Consider the following 20,094-nt stretch of genomic DNA (forward strand, 5'->3'; position numbering starts at 1 on the left):
TTACTCTGATAATTGTTAGGCATTTTTACATATTTAGTCCAAGCTCAAATGAACTGATTTGAACTTAAAAATGGAAATTAATAAAAAGTTTGTTTTCCCAGGGGGCTAACAGTAATGTTTGAAGTGATGAAGACGTACGGCCACACCTTCGAAAAACACTGGTGGCAAGATTTGTTCAGAATTGTGTTTAGGATCTTTGACAATATGAAGTTGCCAGAGCAGCAGACCGAGGTACATACAATTTAAAATAAGATACTTTTTGTATACTTGGTAGTTGTGGATGAAGTACTAAGTTTTGTTACTTAAGTAAAAGTACAGACACAGGGGCAAAAGATTACTCAAGTAAAAGTACCACATGAAATAATCTAAAAAGTACCTGTTTAAAATTGTACTTTAAGTGTAGCTTTTTTTTTTTTTTTTTTTTACAGTTAAAACATCAAATGTATTGATTTTGAGTAATTTTCCTGATTTTAAGTGATTACATTGATTTCTTAATTTTTCAGCTGTTTTTATGTATGTTGATAAGTTTGTAAGTAATTTTGTACATTTACTCAAATTAAATGTATTGTATGTATTAAAAACAAGTCTCAACCCTTTCAGCAGGTCTCAAATCATAAAGTAAAGTACTTTATGTATTTTAGTCCAGGACTAAAATGTAGCGGACTAGAACGTACAGATACCTGCCCTCAAATAAATAAATAAATAATAATAAATAAAAAATTTACTCAAGTATTGTACTTTTACTTTTGTACATTGCTGCCTTCCACCACTGGTAGCTCGTACTGTTAATAATTGTTATTGTATTGCTTGTGTTTGACAGAAAGCAGAGTGGATGACAACCACCTGTAACCATGCACTTTATGCCATTTGTGATGTTTTCACCCAATACTTCGAGTCCCTTAACGATGTGCTATTGGATGACATTCTGGCTCAGCTGTACTGGTGTGTGCAGCAGGGTAAGTATAGAGCAAACACGCGTTGTTTTCAGCAGGTTGTAGACTTCTTCTTCTTGACCCTATTTGTTTTCCTGTAAACAGATAATGAGCAGCTGGCCCGCTCAGGCACCAACTGTTTAGAGAATGTAGTTATTTTGAATGGAGAGAAGTTCTCCCTGGAGACCTGGGACAAGACGTGTAACTGCATGTTGGACATCTTCAAGACAACCATCCCTCATGCGTAAGAATATTTATCAAAACAGCAAAACAGATTGGATATTAATCTCAGAAGGCTGTTTTATTCTAATGCAGTGTTTCTCAAACTGTGGTACTTGTGCTTTTTGTTGTTATGCAAGCTGCCTCTGGTGGATCGCAGGGCTCCATGCAGCATTTCTTTAGTTTTTGTTTAATTTTGGGTTAGTTATTATTAGAAGCACTTTATCCATGGTTTAGTTTTAGGCTTGATATAGTCAGATTTTCATACTCAGAAAGCGAATAATTATTTTTGGTGGCACTTTCGTGTGAACTGCTGTTTTATAATAACAATAGTAATAATAATAATAATAAATTCTTTCTATTCTAATATATACAATGGCTATTTGTGTTCTCAGCTTGTTAACATGGAGACCAGCAGGAGCAGAAGGAGAGCCGTTTGCTGCACTGAGTCTGTCTGAAAAACAACTGGTGAGAGAATTGCACAGATCATCAAACAAAATCATCTTTGTACAAACATCTTAAATCTGAGTGCATTTATCTTCATCCACTTTCATTATTTTATTGAGTTTTGGCAACTTTGTCAATTTGCTTTCAGGACACTGTTTCCCAGAAGTCCGTGGATATTCAGTCGCGCTCCGATGACCAGCTCTCCCTCAGCAGTGCGGACCGCATTGCCATGGAGACCCGTCGTCAGAGCCAGTACAGTTCAGGTGTGGCAGAGACCAGGAACTCGACCAGTAAGTCCTAACTTCACTTGGAGCCCCTCACTCTTGTTTTTTATATCATGTGTGTATTTACAAATGTATTCTGCAGAAGCCCAGGAGCAGCGGCTTTTCTCGGCTCTGCTCATTAAGTGCGTGGTGCAGTTGGAGCTCATCCAGACCATCGACAACATCGTGTTCTTTCCAGCCACCAGTAAGAAGGAGGATGCTGAGAACCTTGCAGCTGCTCAGGTACAATGAAATTAAATGTTCTTTATAATAAGAAAACAGATTTGCTCACAATACAAGGCCTGGTTTAGTTTGAATCTTAAAAGGCCTGTACGTGATTTCAAACTAAGAGTTAGGAACATGTTTTAATTTGAATTTTTAGCCATGCCCACTTAGAAAAAAATAATTCTTACATTTATCATGATCATACTGATATTGCAACATTCAACATAGTAATTGAATCATTTTGTGATGTTGTACAGCCCTAGCAGGAAGTGCATTAATTCTGTGACATCTAAAAACCATAGAGTACTTATTGCTCTGGGTTGTATGTGCAGAGGGATGCGTTGTATGCAGCAGATGTCCCTGTGGAGACCCAGGACCAGGGCATGTACCGGTACCTGACTTCACAGCAGCTCTTTAAGCTCCTGGACTGTCTCCTTGAGTCGCACCATTTTGCTAAGGCCTTCAACTCCAACAACGAGCAGAGGACTCTACTCTGGAAAGCTGGTGAGACTAAATGAAAATGTGTTCATCATTTGTAATAAAGGTGGATGACCTGAAAATACCTCTAAAATATGAGATTTCAGATAAGATAAGATTTGATATTACTTTTGTGCGTTTCTGTTTATTTGAGGTGTATGCTCAAACACATACTAGTTTTCCCCACTCATTTCTCCTCTCTTCCAGCCATGTCTTCGCTCTGAGGGAATGAATGACAGACAGATTTAACCAATCACTGTGAGGAATGAACTTTCAGATGATGATTAGATGAGGTTTAGATTATATCTTAATTTAATTCTAAGATAGTCTGTGTACCTGTGTAAGAGCATTTTGTGCATTAGTGTCTACATATGACTGTGATTGTGTTATGAAGGCTTTAAGGGGAAGTCCAAGCCAAACCTGTTGAAGCAGGAGACCAGCAGTCTGGCGTGTGGCCTGAGGATTCTCTTTCGGATGTACACTGACGAGACCCGACAGGACGCCTGGGAGGAAGTGCAGAGGCGACTGCTCAAGTGAGGACAACACCAGCACAATGGCACTATACATATATACACACGTACACACACATACACACATAAACACACACAAATTCAATCACCTAAATCTGTAGACTTGCCTGTGTGTTTCTATTGACTCTTATATAGGCTAGATAACGCCGTGTATTATTTATTTTATAAGGGGTGCTTGACCCTGTTTGTTGATGCACCGATCCAGCTTTTTCAGTCCCAATACTTCCCAAACTATATCTTTTAAGTATCTGACGATAACAGATATAAACCAATACCAATGCAAAGAATGAAAACTGAATTTATTTCCTTAAAACAAAACTGATCTAGATTATGTAGTTGTTATTTATCCATCAAGTAACTGCTGAACAACTTTTGTGTAGATAAAAGTTCAAATATTGGGAGATTTTCTGAGCCCACTATGACCAGTAAACAGTCTTATTACATCATTGTATATGTCCATTTAGGATATAAGATGAACCGATATTTGGAAGCTGATATCTGATCCAACTATTATTTTCAGTATCCAATACCAGTATCATATTGGTATTTTATATTAACTAAGCCTATACTGCTGTTGGTGTGTGGCATTGGCACACTCTGACCACTTACATCGTCTCTCATCCAGTAATGATGATGGTTGCACTTCCTGACAAAACCTGTCATTTTCAGAGTTAAACACTGCGATGACACACGTGTTTGTTAGACTGGAACAATCCATTTAAGTGGATTCTGGAAAATGCGTTCTAAATTAGAGAGTATTGAAAAGGTAATGGTTGTTGAAGTCCTGTGTAGGTTGTAATTGGAAGGTAATGGATACATTTAAAAAGGTCTTTCCGCAGTGTTCCATCAATGCCGTTGTTTGGAGAGAAGTGAATATGCATTATTTATCTGTTGAATGATTTGGAGTGTTAGCTTTTCTAACCCACAATAGATCCACTCACTTTTTCAAGTAAATTATAGGAGTAGAATTAAGGATACACTATGTAATGTTTCTGTTACAGGCTCAACTACCTGCTTGTCATGGAAATGTTATTGCATGGCTTTAAACTAGCCTATGTTGCATCCATAGATGTCTTCATTCTCTGGATCTGGATCTGCATCTGTTCAATTTACAAATGTTTTTACTGCTACAAAATTTTGGAAAGCATCTTATACAGGCTTACAGTCAGTGGAGTCCCCTCTTCACAGATCTGACCTTTAACCTTACTTGCTTTCAAAATAAGCTTGCCTCCATTCCAGAACATTCCAGGCAAAGCTATACCATTTTCAAGGCGACAAGCAGGCTGACCACCAGAAAAGTTACATTGTGCATCTTTAAATTAAACATGGCAATGCTGTGTTAGTGTAAAATAGTTGATTATGGTGAAAGTAGGGATTAGGAACAGGAATTCCTTTTTCCTCCATTGGATTGTTACTACTTCAGCAAATGTCTATGGTAAATCTATCCACACAGGCATGATCTGTTTTGATTGTAGAGTAGATTTCAGACAGCACAAAGAGCTGCAGCGCTCTGATAGTTCTGTAAGCAAAAGTATGTATGCTGTCAAAGGACTTTGCTTTTGATTGTTCAGTCAGCTTCACTGTCATGTCTGTGTCAGTCTATCAACAGCTGCCACGCTCCTCTTTGCCTCTCCTGCATTCTTCAACCGAGCACAAGAGTAGAGTGATCACTGTTCACTGTATTTTTATTGTTTTCACTAGTATAAAGGCTTGAATGCTTTAATATAATAGTAAACTGTGGGCATACTTAACAATGAGAGCAACAGAAAATCAATGCCTTTTTTGTGTATAATGAGCTATTTTTCCTTTGTTACATAAGCAAACTGTGTGTCTTGTCTTGCAGTGTGTGTAGCGAGGCTGTAGCGTACTTCTTGGCTTTGACCTCCGAGAGTCACAGAGAGGCTTGGACAAACCTTCTGCTGCTCTTCCTCACTAAAGTGCTAAAAATCAGTGATGAAAGGGTATGTAACTTTAACACACCTTGTCCTAGCATCTCGAGGTGGGCAATACTAAAACACTGCTATCTCATATTAAAAGTTTTTGTTTCTCTGAACTGGCTGGGTCACGATCACAATATCAGATTTTAGTGTTACAAATACGATTATTGTGATTACGATTTAAGGATTATTCATGGCTAACAAATGAAAATGTAATTGAAACATACACTCAAAATAGATTTAAACATTCTCTGGACCTTTTGATGAATATGAGAGTTCATGGTCCTGTGTAGGTTTTTGATTTTCAACAAAAAGGTGAGAGTGACTAAATGAAATGCTAGGCTAATGCTGGCTGGCTTGTGATTGTAATGTTATTAGAGAAGGACTGTTTGACAGTTCAAATTAGATCAGCTGTTGTAATTCCAGCTAAGTCAGTTCTTTATGATCAAATTGTGTTAAAATAAAGCTGAGATTAAAGTCTAATTTGAGTAACAGAGCTTCAGACAGACCGGTGTCTACAGTTAGCATCAGTCTTCCAGGGAATGTTGATGATATCAGCTACAAAGTATCAGTATCACCCATTTCTATCAATAACACTGCATTATGTGTAGACTTTCACCCTGACCTGTTGTCTCTCTCCGCCTTCAGTTCAAAGCCCATGCATCCAGATACTACCCCCTACTGTGCGAGATCATGCAGTTCGACCTGATCCCAGAGCTACGTGCTGTACTGAGGAAGTTTTACCTCCGCATCGGTTTGGTTTTCCACATCGCGCAGCTGCCAGAGCCTGAGCCCTCACCGGACGCCCAACCAGCCCAGGAGACAGACACTGAGTTGGCGGAGGAGGCGGGGGAGGAGGCCCAGTGATGTTCCCAAAAACACTAGTACCTCCATGTTTTATGCTGATCACACTTGACTACCACCCACCCTCTCAACTCCTGTCACCACTCACCCATATGTCTTTCGAAAAGGAGTCCGCGGTGAAATCTTGTGTAGCGCTGCCTCTGGAGAAACTACTGATTCACAAAATAGACAGTAATCCATATCTTTTGAATTGAAGGAAAATATAATCCAAAACGTGTGCTTCTTACTGTATCTTTAACATGTAACAAATGAGTGGTTTCAACAACATGCAAAAATCTGGATGAAGTGTGGCTTTAAGTCACACAGCTGATGCTAACATTAGTAATGGACATTTTGAGTGAAACTAGTTGTACAGATCTGCCGCTGTAATGTAATATAAAGTTATAATAACACTAGATTTCATTTATTTTTGTTTATCGTTTGTCTGGATTTGCTGCACTTGATCTCTTTTTGAATGCACTGGAGATTTTACTTTTGTGATAATTTATTTGACCTCACCATTTCTTGCCGATTGAAGATGATCATGGAAAGTGAAGGGTTAAATTATTCCATTTTTTATTTGTTCTTAGTTTTTTAACACAACACTTCTAAAACTGGAAGATGTTTAAGATGAACTGATGCTAGCTGCTTTTCAATCACCAATAGGTTTTCATGTTTGACTTTAGTTTTCACACTTGTGTACAAAATCAAAAGTTAATAATATATTTAATGTTTTTCCTTTGGTTTGGGGGAAAGATGTATAGAGAACATTAAATAGTTAGCTGTGCTTTAAGTATGACTGGGATGCATTCCTGCTCATGGATGTAGAAAACAAAATGTATATGATACAGCAATGTAAAGTTTTCTATGTGGCAAAAGACTATGTACAACTTTCTGTACTATACATCATCTGGCATTCTAATCAGGTTCTAGGTCAATAAAGTTTTTGAACTTGGTTGATTTTAAAGATTTTATACCCTTATTTTTTTCTTACATTAGGTCCACAACTTTGCACTTAAAGATTCAATTTATTAGAACATAAAATATGAAACAATAATAGCTTATAGCAGATATATATACATTAATTACAAAGGTATAAAGAAAATGGTAAATAGGTCCCAATGAAAAACAAAGCGCTGATTATCTTGTGGTAAAGTGCTAAAGGTGGGTATTGTATAAGTCAGATGTACGCCCGCGGCCTCCTGCCTGGTTTCCTATAGCCCGAGTGTTCTGGTTCTGATATTGTTCGCAGCCAGGGCTCCGTGGCAACAGTCCCCACGGAGACGGGTCTCTCCCAGGCAGAGCAGGAGGAATGCATAGATAAGAGGTCCTCTTCATCACCACACTGATGTTCTGAGGAGCACACATGTTTATAGCATCACAGTTTAAATTTGTATTTTTAACTTTGTCCCACCTGATGGAGGCTTGAGTCTGCGCCTCTGCTTAACTTGGTTTACACTTGTGTCTGAGGATCGCGGTGGGGCATCTTGCTTAAAGTGATCCATTTGATCCACATGAATGGCCTTGTTCTGTGCAAATGGAAAAAAACTTGAGCTCAGGTACTTCAGTAGTTGAGATCACTTTGAGATGAGGCTAAAAATGACTTAACGGTGCAGTACATCATAGTCGTGTCTCCGGGGGGGTGTGGCGCTCTGGAGGGAACCCGCTGAAGAGAGATGAGGGAGGTCTTCTTCACAACTATAAACATCTGGAGAAGAGAAGCAAACATGTGTCATTCCAATGTCCCTACCCAACAAATTACAGCGGTGTTTGTGAAAAGGGGAGGAGTTTGGTAGGGTTACCTAGGAACACTGTGTCAGCTGGCAATGACTTCACACGCTCGCTGCTTAGATTCCTCTGAGATAATAAAAAAACAACTATTAGTTTCCTTGTATTTAGAGGGACATTACCTGTTTATCCCACTCACATTAGATGGGAAATCCTCTTGTTGATCCAAAAAGTCTGGAGACAGGAAATTAGAAACATTCTACATTTATTTTAATAAATATTCACGGTTTCAGCTTTCTGTTCTATGCAACATTTGGAGGGCTTTTCCCATTCAAAGGATATATTTTGTTGAATTGTTAATTGCTATGGCACTGGTAACAGTATAAATTTTTCCGTGCTTCTGAAACCCATTGATACATAATGATATGACACATAATGCTGTAATGCTATACCCATATAGTTCTGCTCCATGTCCCTCCTCTTCATGCGCCCCAGTCTGCACTGTTGTTCACGGAGCAGAGCCTGTTGTTGGATGTCCAGGCTTGGTCCATCAGTGGGAGGATCAGGATAGTTGTGAAGGAGCTCCTTGCGGGATGATGTGTCTGTGGGTGCGCACAGATTGTAGTTTTTATTTTATAAAAACACAACTCAAGTACTTTAAACAAGTATTTTATCATTCACACCGTTCATGTCCCTCCCATCAACTTTCCCATTTCTACTATTCTAAATAAACCATATATTTACCGCTCGCTGTGCATAATTTATATATGAAGCTTGATTAGAGTCTCTCAGCATTTTCACCCAAATTTCTTGTCGTTTCTCTGGTTTTACAGGCTGTGGCTGTTTTTCCAAACCCTGCATTAATTCTGTCTGGGAACACATCCAAAACCATTTCCTCTGTGCATTACAATTACTTACAGTGCCAGCCTTTCTATCACTGATGGACAACTCCTGTGACTTCACCATATTAAAGTTTCAGTATTGTGTGTCAGCAAGACCAGGTCAACAGTTATCATGGTCCAAACCACCAATTCAGTGATACCTACAGGTTCACATATAGTTTTATCCTCCAAGGAATGAATGATACTGATATGAGCTGGCTTAATGGATGATAAAATGGAGATGCAATATTTTACTCATTACCTCTGTATTTAAGTTGATTGAACTCTCTGATGTTTTGCGAGGAGTGAAGATTTCCCATTGGAAATTGTACATTTTCCCTGTGTGCCCGTTCCACAGCATCCCCTCTGGTTTGTCTCACTTGTCTTTGGTGCCTGGAAAAAATTAGGAGAAGGCTTTTATAAATCTACCAATAATTAGAGGCAGTTGCTCCATTGAATAAATTACACCAAAACTCTCCTTTCCAGATGTGGAGGATATTGTATTTATGTAAAATTGATGAAGGGACAGAAACATTAGAAAAATATACATAAAGCTATTTACTCTAGGACTGCACACACAAAAAAATGTAATATTATACAGTATTATTTACCTAAAAAATATGCATTATATTTTATCGTAAATACTAAATACCTTTATTCAAATCTTACTTACAAACACGAACATGAATTAACCATTCTTCAATATTTATAACAGAGGAGAAATTAATTGAACCTCTCTCTACTGTGCAGTTCATCTTTTAACCAAAAATGAACGCATTCTTCAAGGCGACAGTGTGTGTGGTGAGGTAAGTGAGCAGACCACATGCACCTCTAATGTGTCCCTCCATTCTATAACAAACCTGACTTATTAGGCGAGATAAGGCCATAAAATGAGATTAGAGCCTTTAGGGAATGCTCTGTTATAATAATGCAATATCGTGTCCCCGAAACCAATCAGATAGGAGATAGCCAGCTCGACCTGGGTCATTTTCATTAGCTCAGAGCACTGCAAGAATAAAACTGCAAAATGACAAACGGAAAGGACAGCAATTCAACTTTGCCTCAAAGTTAAAGTCAAAATGTGCAGTGGATTAAATTAAATCTGGTCATTTATTTGTCATATTTAACAAAGCACATGGAGTAACTAATTATAATACCTGGTGAAAGGTTCATTCAAGGGATCTGTATGCATTAGTTTTGTTTCAAGGTCTTTCTTCTTTTCTTCAAGGATCCTGCGCATAGTTCTCAATTCTGTGAGGACGTTCTGTTGATTATCTGGAGAAACTACATTGAAGTAGCAACAAGTATTGAGAAAGCTATATGAAATTAACATTAACAAGTTACACATCAAGTACTAACAAAGTTATCATTGTATCTTTATAATGCTATAGTAATGCAGCACATGATACGCTGACCTGGCAGCTGCTGTATCTTCATCAGGACCTGCTCCGGGTGTTTATGTGGTGCTGCCTCCAAGTGGTCCTTTTAAAAAAGTGCAATTCCATAAGTGTATAAATATATTATGGATGCATTAGCATCAGCTAAAGTATGGTGACTTACAGTCTTGGAGGAAAGCTGACGTTGCAAAGGAGTAATCGGGGGTAAGGTTCCATTTCCTGTTATGTTCTTTTCCTGATCACCAACTCTGCCATCATATGTCTGCTGTTTGTAATCGTGTTTATTCTGTAAATAGGGATACATTTAAGTTTACTGAATACAGTAATGCATAAATTATTATCATTTTACCTGCATCTTCCCCCTGTTCCTCTGCTCCTCTTCCTCATACTCCTTTTGGATACTAGTTCTCTGCTCCACCAGCCTCTTCTCCTTCTCTTCAAGTATTTTTTGTCGTTCTTTCTCTTCAGTCTGCTTTCGCCAATTTTCCTCCACCTGCAAAAAAATAGCACAAAATATTTTGAATGTTAAATGTATTTCTGATTTGAAACTGCTTTATCTGCTCCTTAAGTAACTCCTCGTAATGGGTCTTGATTTGGTCCATTGTGCCCTAAAAGTACATAGAGTTATAACACTGCTTATGAACTGACATAACAATAAATAAAAACGTTCAAATACAGTTTTAGACATTACCTCTGTGTGTTTGTTGCGATCCTCTCTGAGAATGTATAATTAGAATCTCTATTGCAGACGCATAATAATGAACCCGTCACACCAAATTGTATCTCACCTGTGTTGTTCTGGCTGTTCCTTCCCTTGTTGGTGGTCTATCCTCTGTTTTACTCTCCCGGCTATGTTTACAGTTGTCATGTTTATCTGTGACGCTCTTTCCCTGAGAATAGTCTTTGTTGTCAGCCCATAGTTCTCTCTTTTTCTGAATAAAGGTGCAAAGGAGTAAAGCTTATTCTACTGTATGTTAGAAAACAGCAATGGATAGATTATCATTATCTTTTTACCTGCATCTTCCTCTTGTTCTTCTCTTCCTCTTCTTCATACTCCTTTCGGAATACGAGCTCTCTCCTCCGCTAGCCTCTTCTCCTCCTTCTCTTCAAGAATTTTTTGTCGTTCTTTCTCTTCAGTCCGCTTTCGCCTGTTTTCCTCTATCTGGAAAGCATTAAATCAAAGATGTTAAATGTTGAATGAATTTCTTGATTTTTTTAATGACTTTTCAGGATTTTTCACTGACTGCTGACCTGCTGCTTAAGCGACTCTTTGTAACGGTCCTGCTGCTGTAAATGCTCTGGTTCTTTGTTACCTATAAGGACATAAAGTTAGGCACAGGCTACTCTCACTCATAAACAGTCATTATTACCTAATTGTTCCAGTCCAGGGAGAGGCTTGTCTTGAGGAGAACCTGCCCTACTCAACCTAAAGATATTATTCAGATTACAGTTCCTATAGATCTGTTTGTTGAGCTTGTGCATCTCATTCAGTTGAGCTACAATAGATGAGATTCACTTTTGTTAATAAGGCATAAAAATAATAACATACTGCATAATTTAACTTTAGGGAACTCATTAGGACAAGATTCAAAGCCAGCTTACTAATAAGGTTTCCAGTTTGGTCTATAAGAGGCGCTCCTCCTCCAGCTCTGCCCCAGGGGTTATAAGCCATCATCTCAGACACCTTTTTGGCCTCATACAACTCCCGCTCCTTCTTTTCTCTTCTTCTGTCCTCTGCTTTGTCTTTGATCTGGACACAAGTGTATACAGTTCAACACCCAGTTACTGATTGGGGACAGTATTAACAAAAAACAAGTTGCCCCAGCAGCATTGAAATCAAATGCAGAGGACAAATTTTCTTATGAGGAAAATTAAGTGTACCTTAACCTTAAAAATAAAGATGAGTGATTGGTGATGTACCTGCTGTCTGAGTGCTTCCTGATAGTTTTCTTTTCTCTGTCTTTCACTTTCTATGGATGGATCTCTGAGAGGAGTTACTGTTATTTTCTGTCCAAAATCAGGTCTGGACAATGTCAAACCAAGAATTAAAAAAAAAAAAAAAAAAAAGAGGGTTAAATTGTGTGAACATTTATTGGTCAAGGGAACCCTCTTCTGGAGGAGAGGAAACATTCAGAATAAAGATTGTGTCTAGTAAATTATGCGCACTGACTGAGTAGGCTGTCTGGGTCGATGCTTTGTTTGCCTCTGCTGAGGAGGAGTACTTCCCTCAAACTCCTGAGGCCCTTCGGGTTTATCTAATGTAAGGAAAAATTTGAAAGGTGAGGAAAAGGAAATTGGTTTATACTAGAATATGTTGAGCATATAACAGTTACCACATTAAATACAAAAATATATTTACATATGTCTTCACTTGTTATATTATTTTGATTGTAGGAAGGAACTGGTTCTAATGGATGTCTGCTTCCATAGTAGTTATAGGCTTCATCATGTGGAGTTCTGAAGGTATGGTCTACTCTGGGAGGTAATGGTGGAAGAACAGCAGAAACCCTGAAGAAATCACAGAACAGAAAATCATCTGTAGTTATTGCCCTGTGGCAGGTAGATGATAAAGGACAAAGTAAACCAACATTTTAGCAGTCACATCGCCAATCATCTGTGAGAAGCTCTTGTATTCTTCAACTGATGTATCAGGTGAATAACTCCTATGGCCTGCACCACTCTTTGTAGAGCAGTGATCATCCCGAGTTGGAGAAGAAAAGGCTATATTTGGTCTTCCTGGGGGCTCTCTCTGTTCCTTTCGAACGTTTGAGTCAGGAAAATGCTTTAGTTCTGGATTATCTTTGGCTGCAATGGCTCCAGTTTCAGATTTAGAGGAAACCCCTTTCTTCCACTTCTCATATGTGCGATGTTCAGGACCAAACTGTTTAAACATGTCAGACTGATGGAAAGAATATAGTAAAACATTGTCAAAGTGAAATTTCAGAATAAATTTTCCTACTCTGTGTGGGTCTTTAACTCCAGTGGCAGCAACCTGTAGTTCAAAAATTTTCTCTCTAAAAATAATAACAACCATATTTTGTCATATCAAAATACAATTACAAAATAAACTGTTTTTTACTCACTTCCTTTTGTTTTCACGTTGTTCTGCAATTTGACTTAGTAATGCTTGCTTATATTGTTCTTTCTTTTTCTGCAAGATATCTTGTTCTTCTGAATGCCCTATGTAAAAACAGAAACATGTAATGGCAGCACTTTTAATACATAAATGTACAAAGACAGATAATTACCAATCAACAGTCCTGTTGCAAAACCTCTAGCAGCAGCAGCAGCAGTGGAATTAGGTATGGGTCTTTCTGCCATTGCTTGTTTGTCTGTTATGTGTGGAGTTCTAAAACAAATACAAATAAGTCAATAACCAGGTAAAGATGTTATTCACAACAGTATAGCTACATCCAGCTGAAGCTGGAAATCTCTAATACAAATGTGGCATTTCTAATTGAACTAAAGTAAAACTGATAAATTTTATTTGAACAATATCAATGTAATATTCAAACAGATAATTAAAGCAGTTTGATCGATAACAAAAGTTATTTATCTTACACTGATTTCCAGTTTTGGTCATTGTTGTTCTCATCAATAAAGACTTCATCGTATTTCATATTAACGGGAACCCTGTCACAAAAATCTTAGATAACTGACACTACATTAATATAATGTATCATTATTAATTATTGCCAAGACAACACCTTTTTGTCCTACGACCCTCCTTCATGTACTTGGACATGTGAATCTGTCCATTTGGTTTCTTCCTGTGACTAAACTCAATCTCTTCTTCACTGTCCTTGTAAAACTTCTCATCAGAGCTGCTGTCTTGTCTTGACAGGAACGCTCTTCGATGGCTTAAGTCCCACGTCCTCCCGCTGTTTTTTCTTCTAATAATGTCTGTAAGCGTTGCAGCATCTTTCCGGGATGTTGAGGGCTCTGCAATCTTATAGCTTTCAGTTGAAGAATGTTTTGTATATTTGTGCACTTTGTCAAAATCATAGGGTCCCTCATCCTAAAAATAGTAATAGATAATATGGTAAATGTGTAATAAGTAAATGTAAATTATACATTTAAATAATACACACACACACACATACACACTCCCACACATGTTGGGTTTTTATGCTACATTCATTTTATTCTATTTTAACCCATATCTGAACTTTAAACCATGTTGCTGATCATGGGTACCTGATAAAATCCTCATGATGTGAGTGTGATTAAAGATTTTAGTCCCCTACTCCCAACAATGTGATAAATAACGAACCATGCACACATACACAGCAAGATACATACAAAAAAAGTCTTTCTTTTCACCTTAGAGGGCACATCTAACTGTCCCCGCCTTCTAGTTTTAGCTTGCTCCTTAAGAAAGAGGTTGTATTCTCTCTTTCTTTCTTCTCTTAATTTTTCCTGTAAAAGAGTGGTTCATTGTTCACATTTACTCTGCTGAGGATACAAAAATAGTAGTCAAAAAATGAAGAAAAGAAATCAAAAGTATAAAACACTTGAATGGTTAAGAAAGAACCTGAACTCTTTTCAACTGGTACATCTGACACCTTCTTATATTATTAATGAGTACAACCAAAACCGTTTCCAAGATTTAAGAAAGTACAAATGCATTAAATTATGGATGTTTTGCAGATTTGTGGTAGGCCATAATCATTACCAGACCAGGTATGGAGATAACAAAAATGCTCACCTTTTCTGACGTCCTCTCAGATATGGGCAAAGACAGTTCTTGGTATTGTGATTTGTGGTAAACTCCAGCTTTCGGATCTCTTTTCTGTGTATAGAAATAATTTCATTATCAGTGCTTTCTATGTAAAATGTTGTTCTATCACCTGATTAATGTAACGTTTGTAATCCATCTGTAGCTCCTCGTGAAGCTGCTGTTTTTTTTTCTCATATTCGGTTCCAAGCAAAAAATTTAACTCGGTACCTGTAAAAGTAGCAATAACTATCGCGTTAAGACTAATATGAATTGCTGTTTAAACATGTATTCTTTGGATTTTCGTACCTTACCTTTGTGGTTAGACATTGTACAGCTTGCAAAGCAGAGTCTGGAGGAGACAGATCTACAAAACTACTTTCCAGGGATCGAAAATTACCTTCTCTAAGAATCGGATATTGACAAAGACCATTCCTTAACGCTACTAAAATGAGCACTGTGACAAGGGTGGTGTCTCCCACATTCGTTTATCAAATTTAGCAAGTTAATTTCAGGAACATTTTTGCATAAAACACAACGTTTGCTATCCTTAATACCCTTAATGATGCAAATGAATAGATCAATACAATACTTTTGTCGTTAATTTAAAATAATAATACAAAGCCCATATAGACCAACTCCCTCAAAGCCTGTTGTTTAGGTTGCTACCTTCAATGAGCAAAGCATCATTCCGTTGCTATTAACAACCACACCGAATTCCCTCGTGGTATGCAATGAATTCGTGTTTAGCTAACTAAACTAATGCTAGTATGAGCGTTTTCGGCAACATAAAAATCTGTGTTATTAATAATGGGATCAACTACTTGCGCACTAAATATGCTCCATGAATAAGTTTTTAACGCCAATATTTCTATGTTGCAAAAGCGACACTAGATGGCAGTGTGTTCCAAGGTTCCCGTTCGCAAGGATGGTCTGAACCAATCTCTCTTCAGAAGAGGGGAAATTAGATAACAATGTACAGAAATATCCTATTATCTACAGTAGCAACAACGTAAAAATATGTTAGTTTGTCACCAAACAAGCTTTGTTACTTGCTGTTAACAAATACAAAACGCTAACAACGTTTATATTACTGAGAACCACCCATGGATCTATTATATAACAACTTCACATGCAGAGATGGCATAGTCCACTGTCATGGCAGCGGTTTCCCGATAGAGTGTACGACTACGGCTGCAAAATATTTTACGAATTAAATATATTGTTCATACTGATACTCCAGCTGTTTAAGATCTATTTTAGGGGCTTAGTTTGGTAATGGCTGGGAGCAGCACGGCACAGAAAACATGGGAGCTATCAAATAGCATGCAGGAAGTTCAAAGTATAGACGAAATCTACAAATACGACAAAAAACAACAACAAGAAATCCTCGCAGCAAAGCCATGGACAAAGGAGTGAGTATCAAACATGTCTTGTTATGTTCCAAACTACTAATATAGTATAATTTATGAGGAGAAAAAAACAAAACATTACAGTTAACTAGTTGACGTTAGCTGTGTGACAGCAGTGAGTTTGACAACCTAAAAGTGATGCTATAGCTAACATAAAGTAACTAGCTTTAATGAATATATTATTATTATTGCAATTATGATTATGATTATTATTATTACGTAGAACGAGAGGGAGCATATGACACGACTTATTTTTCGATTCTTTTTCTTTATCCAAAGATTCGACCTCTTTTTATTTAACTATCTAAAGATTCTCTTATTTACTAATGAACTATATTAATTTATGAATATGTATCTAAATATGCATCTTTAAAATTGTGTTGGTAGTATATTTTACTCTGTTGCAGCTTTTGAATAACTATTGAATTTCCTCAGTTATCTTCTCCTCGTCCTAATAATTTCTTATTTCTTATCACTTTTTGATGTCTAGCCACCACTATTTCAAATACTGCAAGATCTCTGCATTGGCCCTATTGAAGATGGTAATGCATGCACGGTCTGGAGGAAACCTAGAGGTGATGGGTCTCATGTTGGGAAAAGTCGACGGAGAAACCATGATCATAATGGACAGCTTTGCCTTACCCGTGGAGGGCACAGAGACCAGGGTGAACGCACAGGCCGCTGCTTACGAGTACATGGCAGCCTACATTGAGAATGCTAAACAGGTAGATACAAAAAAAAATCCATCTGAATTGTTACAGATTTTTTGTGAGTGTGTCCCAGTAGATTTTTATAATTTGGTCTGTCATGTGTTTCAAAATTACAAAGAAACTAAACTGCACATTTTTAGGAATTTTTGTGTATAGAGAGACTATTTAAATGTTTATTGATTCACCATTCTGTGAGTGTGGTGAGTGATAAGTAATTGGTCACTATTTAACATATTGCAAATTATGTTGTAATACTATTACTAAATTTGGGGCTGAGGTATGTAAGAAAGTAGTTTGTGTTGCATACTGTATTCAGTGGTTCCACTGATAAAGAGATTATTTTCCTATGAGATAAATACATAAATAAATAATATAATAAGGGATATTAAATCAGTTACTTTGTTGAATTGTAAATGTATTATAAAAAAAAAATCAACTGTCTTTGTCGTGTAGGTTGGCCGATTGGAGAATGCTATCGGCTGGTACCACAGTCACCCTGGCTACGGCTGCTGGCTCTCAGGCATCGATGTCAGCACTCAGATGCTCAACCAACAGTTTCAGGAGCCTTTCGTGGCTGTTGTGGTAAGATTTGTAGTATTATCTTAATATTCTACTTTTTTTTTTTCTTTGTCAATAGTCACTTTTTTTTTAAATCGAGTCGAGTAGCAGAGCAATTCTCAATTAAAAAAACATTTTTTCTATAATACTGCAGGTTTTCTAGAATACCTACTAATAATACACACTTTAATATATTTAAACAAAATGTTTAGTTGATCGAATTTTACTTCTGTTTTTTAAGGTGTGTATGTTCACTTATTTGTAGTGCGCTATGGGTTGTATTATAGTTGATTGCATATTTTAAAGACATTGACAGCTGTAGAAAAAGACTCCTGGTGGCCTGCCCTGATTTGTCTCTGGAGATTTGTTTGACCTCTGACTTTGTTTTCCTGTTCTACTGTATCATGCGTCCTACAGATCGACCCTACTCGAACTATTTCAGCGGGAAAAGTCAACCTTGGTGCCTTCAGAACTTACCCAAAGGTACAGCAGTCTTTGGTCATGTTTCAGCCATTATAACCTGTGTAAATGTACACTATTGTTCAAGTTCTGTTTTGTGCATGTAGGGTTATAAACCTCCAGATGAGGGGCCCTCTGAATATCAGACAATTCCCCTGAACAAGATTGAAGACTTTGGAGTACACTGTAAACAGTAAGTATTTATCTTAGATGCACACATCATCTATCATATTATATTGTGAAATTAACTGTGTGACACAACTATTTTAACACACCTTTCTTCTTTAGGTATTATGCCTTGGAGGTAACTTACTTTAAGTCCTCCCTTGATAGAAAGTTGCTGGAGCTGCTTTGGAATAAATACTGGGTCAATACTTTAAGCTCCTCAAGTCTTCTTACGGTATGTAGAAAAGTTCAAAATTCAGAATTGTTCCCTAATTGTTTGACATTTTGATTTATGGTTAATTATTACATAATAAGTCATTGAGACATATGGTCACCAGCGTGAGATGTTGTGATTTATTGCTGCATATTAGCAGGGAAAGTCTGTTTATTGATATAAGTAATATGCCTAATTGTAACTTTGCAACAAGGGAGATACATAGTAAACTTGGCCCAGGTTGCAGTGGTACTGACATTGCCATGTTTATGCTACGGATCGTCTCCCCCGCCCCTTGGTTCATTTTAAAGGTTGAAAGCACCTTATGTGAATTCCCATTGTGGACACAGTCATTCTGCCCTGGGCTTCACTAAACAGTCTAAATAGGCATCAGGCTTATCCAAACAGTTAGCTCTTTGGCATTTCAGAGGAAGATGAATTGACTACATGTCAGGGGAGAGCTGCTGCTTGGGTGACAGTCTTTGTCAGTTGTTACACTGTCACTCCAGTCTGGGGCCCCTGTGTCATTGTGTTTTAATTACCTGTTCCACTAAAACATGGCCTCACCTTAAGTAAACTTTTCTCCTGACTTCTTTTCATTCAGACAAAGCAAAGTCTTTTAACAGCTTGTCCAGTGGATTACATTGTCAAAATCCAAGCTCTTTGTTAATCATGTTTTTTACCTTTTGTCAGGAAATTGTGCATGAATTGATTTGTTTGTGTTGTTTGGTCAGAACTCTGACTACACCACAGGCCAGGTGTTTGACCTGTCAGAGAAGCTGGAGCAGTCTGAGGCTCAGCTGGGCAGAGGCAGCTTCATGCTGGGCTTAGACACGCATGACAGAAAGTCAGAGGACAAACTGGCTAAAGCTACACGAGATAGGTAAGGTTAAATGCAGAAAGAATGCTTATGTACATGTAATGTTGTACTTGTCTATTATGTTTTCTCTGAGGGAATGCAACTCTTTATGCTTACATTTTCTTTTTGCATTTTAGCTGCAAGACGACCATAGAGGCTATTCATGGTCTCATGTCTCAAGTCATTAAGGACAAGCTTTTCAATCAAATCAACACGTCCAACTAAATTTGAACCATTTAGCAGTTTTTACCTCAACATGTCTTGTGGTGCATGTACTTACTCACATTAAACCAGTATGGCATATATTGTGTCTCTTTTTTATTCTGTTCAAGAGTTGCCAACAACAAAAATAAATGCAAAAAAAAAAAAAAAAAGATGTTAAAAAAAAATTAATAAGTGACGTTATAAATAAAGTTTGCTACTTCATCTTCAGGGCATAGAGTTTTTCACAAATAAACCTTACAGCTAAGTAAGACATTATTTTGAGACCCTAGTATGTGGCTAGTGCATGTGTCACATTGTGTATCAGTCATTCCCTTAGACCTTAGTATCTTTACATTGGGAGTTGGGAAACAACAAATCTAAGCATCTGCACAAGGTAATGACAGTCTCAAATGTCAGGCATAGTGTGTCTGCAGAGCAGTGGGCCATACAGTCGTCTGAGTCGTCTGTGGTTTACTCGTCATGTTCTGGTGTCGCAGTGACGCAGCGCAGAAGCTGCACACACTGGAGTCCATTCACACAACATGTCTGCTCTTTATCCAAAGACACTGGGCCTGTCTGCTTTTCCTTATGGACAGCTCTGGCACCACTTTGTGTCATTCCGCTTTATGATTTTGTAATGGATAAATGTATATTTTAGATGTCATATACTGCAAAGGAGAGAATTCCCTTAGGGAAATGACTGTACCTGCTTTTTCTCATGGTCATGACTTGTCGTACAACTTCGTGTAATGATTTTATTTTTGACCCTTATTGTAAATAGAGGTTGTTAGTAGCAAATTCACATGATTAAATATTTCAATCGATCATAAATAATTGTTACCAGATTTAAAACTGTATCTACCATATGCACCTGAAATGGTTTCTGCCACTTTGATTTGTCTTATGTGGTGATTTAA

At 37.6% G+C, this 20,094-nt stretch overlaps 3 protein-coding genes across 4 annotated transcripts in view; 2 read left to right on the forward strand and 1 right to left on the reverse strand.

The window, feature by feature from the left end:
• arfgef1 (ADP-ribosylation factor guanine nucleotide-exchange factor 1 (brefeldin A-inhibited)) overlaps positions 1-6,847 on the forward strand; it is a 42,151-nt gene extending 35,304 nt beyond the window's left edge. For both annotated transcript variants that reach the window (XM_055150773.1, XM_020925519.2), the window contains 10 exons: positions 102-231; positions 821-956; positions 1,038-1,176; positions 1,547-1,619; positions 1,747-1,888; positions 1,965-2,104; positions 2,419-2,590; positions 2,958-3,096; positions 4,937-5,054; positions 5,679-6,847. In XM_055150773.1, coding sequence (XP_055006748.1) covers positions 102-231; positions 821-956; positions 1,038-1,176; positions 1,547-1,619; positions 1,747-1,888; positions 1,965-2,104; positions 2,419-2,590; positions 2,958-3,096; positions 4,937-5,054; positions 5,679-5,897 — 1,408 coding nt within the window. In that variant the 3' untranslated portion in view covers positions 5,898-6,847. The remainder of the gene's footprint in view (positions 1-101; positions 232-820; positions 957-1,037; positions 1,177-1,546; positions 1,620-1,746; positions 1,889-1,964; positions 2,105-2,418; positions 2,591-2,957; positions 3,097-4,936; positions 5,055-5,678) is intronic.
• A 3,828-nt stretch (positions 6,848-10,675) lies between these two features.
• LOC129408131 (centrosome and spindle pole-associated protein 1) lies at positions 10,676-14,993 on the reverse strand. The gene is made up of 18 exons (XM_055151033.1): positions 14,911-14,993; positions 14,730-14,827; positions 14,588-14,671; positions 14,203-14,298; positions 13,587-13,897; positions 13,441-13,512; positions 13,128-13,228; positions 12,963-13,059; positions 12,839-12,893; positions 12,468-12,760; positions 12,239-12,387; positions 12,050-12,134; positions 11,800-11,902; positions 11,482-11,629; positions 11,250-11,375; positions 11,131-11,192; positions 10,894-11,041; positions 10,676-10,811 (listed from the first exon to the last, which is right to left on the reverse strand). Exons 1-17 carry the CDS (start codon positions 14,924-14,926, stop codon positions 10,928-10,930), a joined length of 2,010 nt encoding a protein of 669 aa, XP_055007008.1. The 5' UTR covers positions 14,927-14,993; the 3' UTR covers positions 10,676-10,811; positions 10,894-10,927.
• Positions 14,994-15,746: 753 nt separating this feature from the next.
• Positions 15,747-19,276, forward strand: cops5 (COP9 signalosome subunit 5). The gene is made up of 8 exons (XM_055151124.1): positions 15,747-16,011; positions 16,499-16,733; positions 17,172-17,300; positions 17,694-17,759; positions 17,843-17,928; positions 18,024-18,135; positions 18,849-18,997; positions 19,111-19,276. The coding sequence occupies exons 1-8, from the start codon at positions 15,875-15,877 to the stop codon at positions 19,196-19,198; spliced, it is 1,002 nt and encodes a 333-aa protein (XP_055007099.1). The 5' UTR covers positions 15,747-15,874; the 3' UTR covers positions 19,199-19,276.
• Positions 19,277-20,094: the final 818 nt, after the last annotated feature.

Source organism: Boleophthalmus pectinirostris, unplaced genomic scaffold (genome assembly GCF_026225935.1).
Source record: "Boleophthalmus pectinirostris isolate CB_2022bp ecotype Guang Dong unplaced genomic scaffold, ASM2622593v1 HiC_scaffold_15, whole genome shotgun sequence".
Classification (NCBI taxonomy): domain Eukaryota; kingdom Metazoa; phylum Chordata; class Actinopteri; order Gobiiformes; family Gobiidae; genus Boleophthalmus; species Boleophthalmus pectinirostris.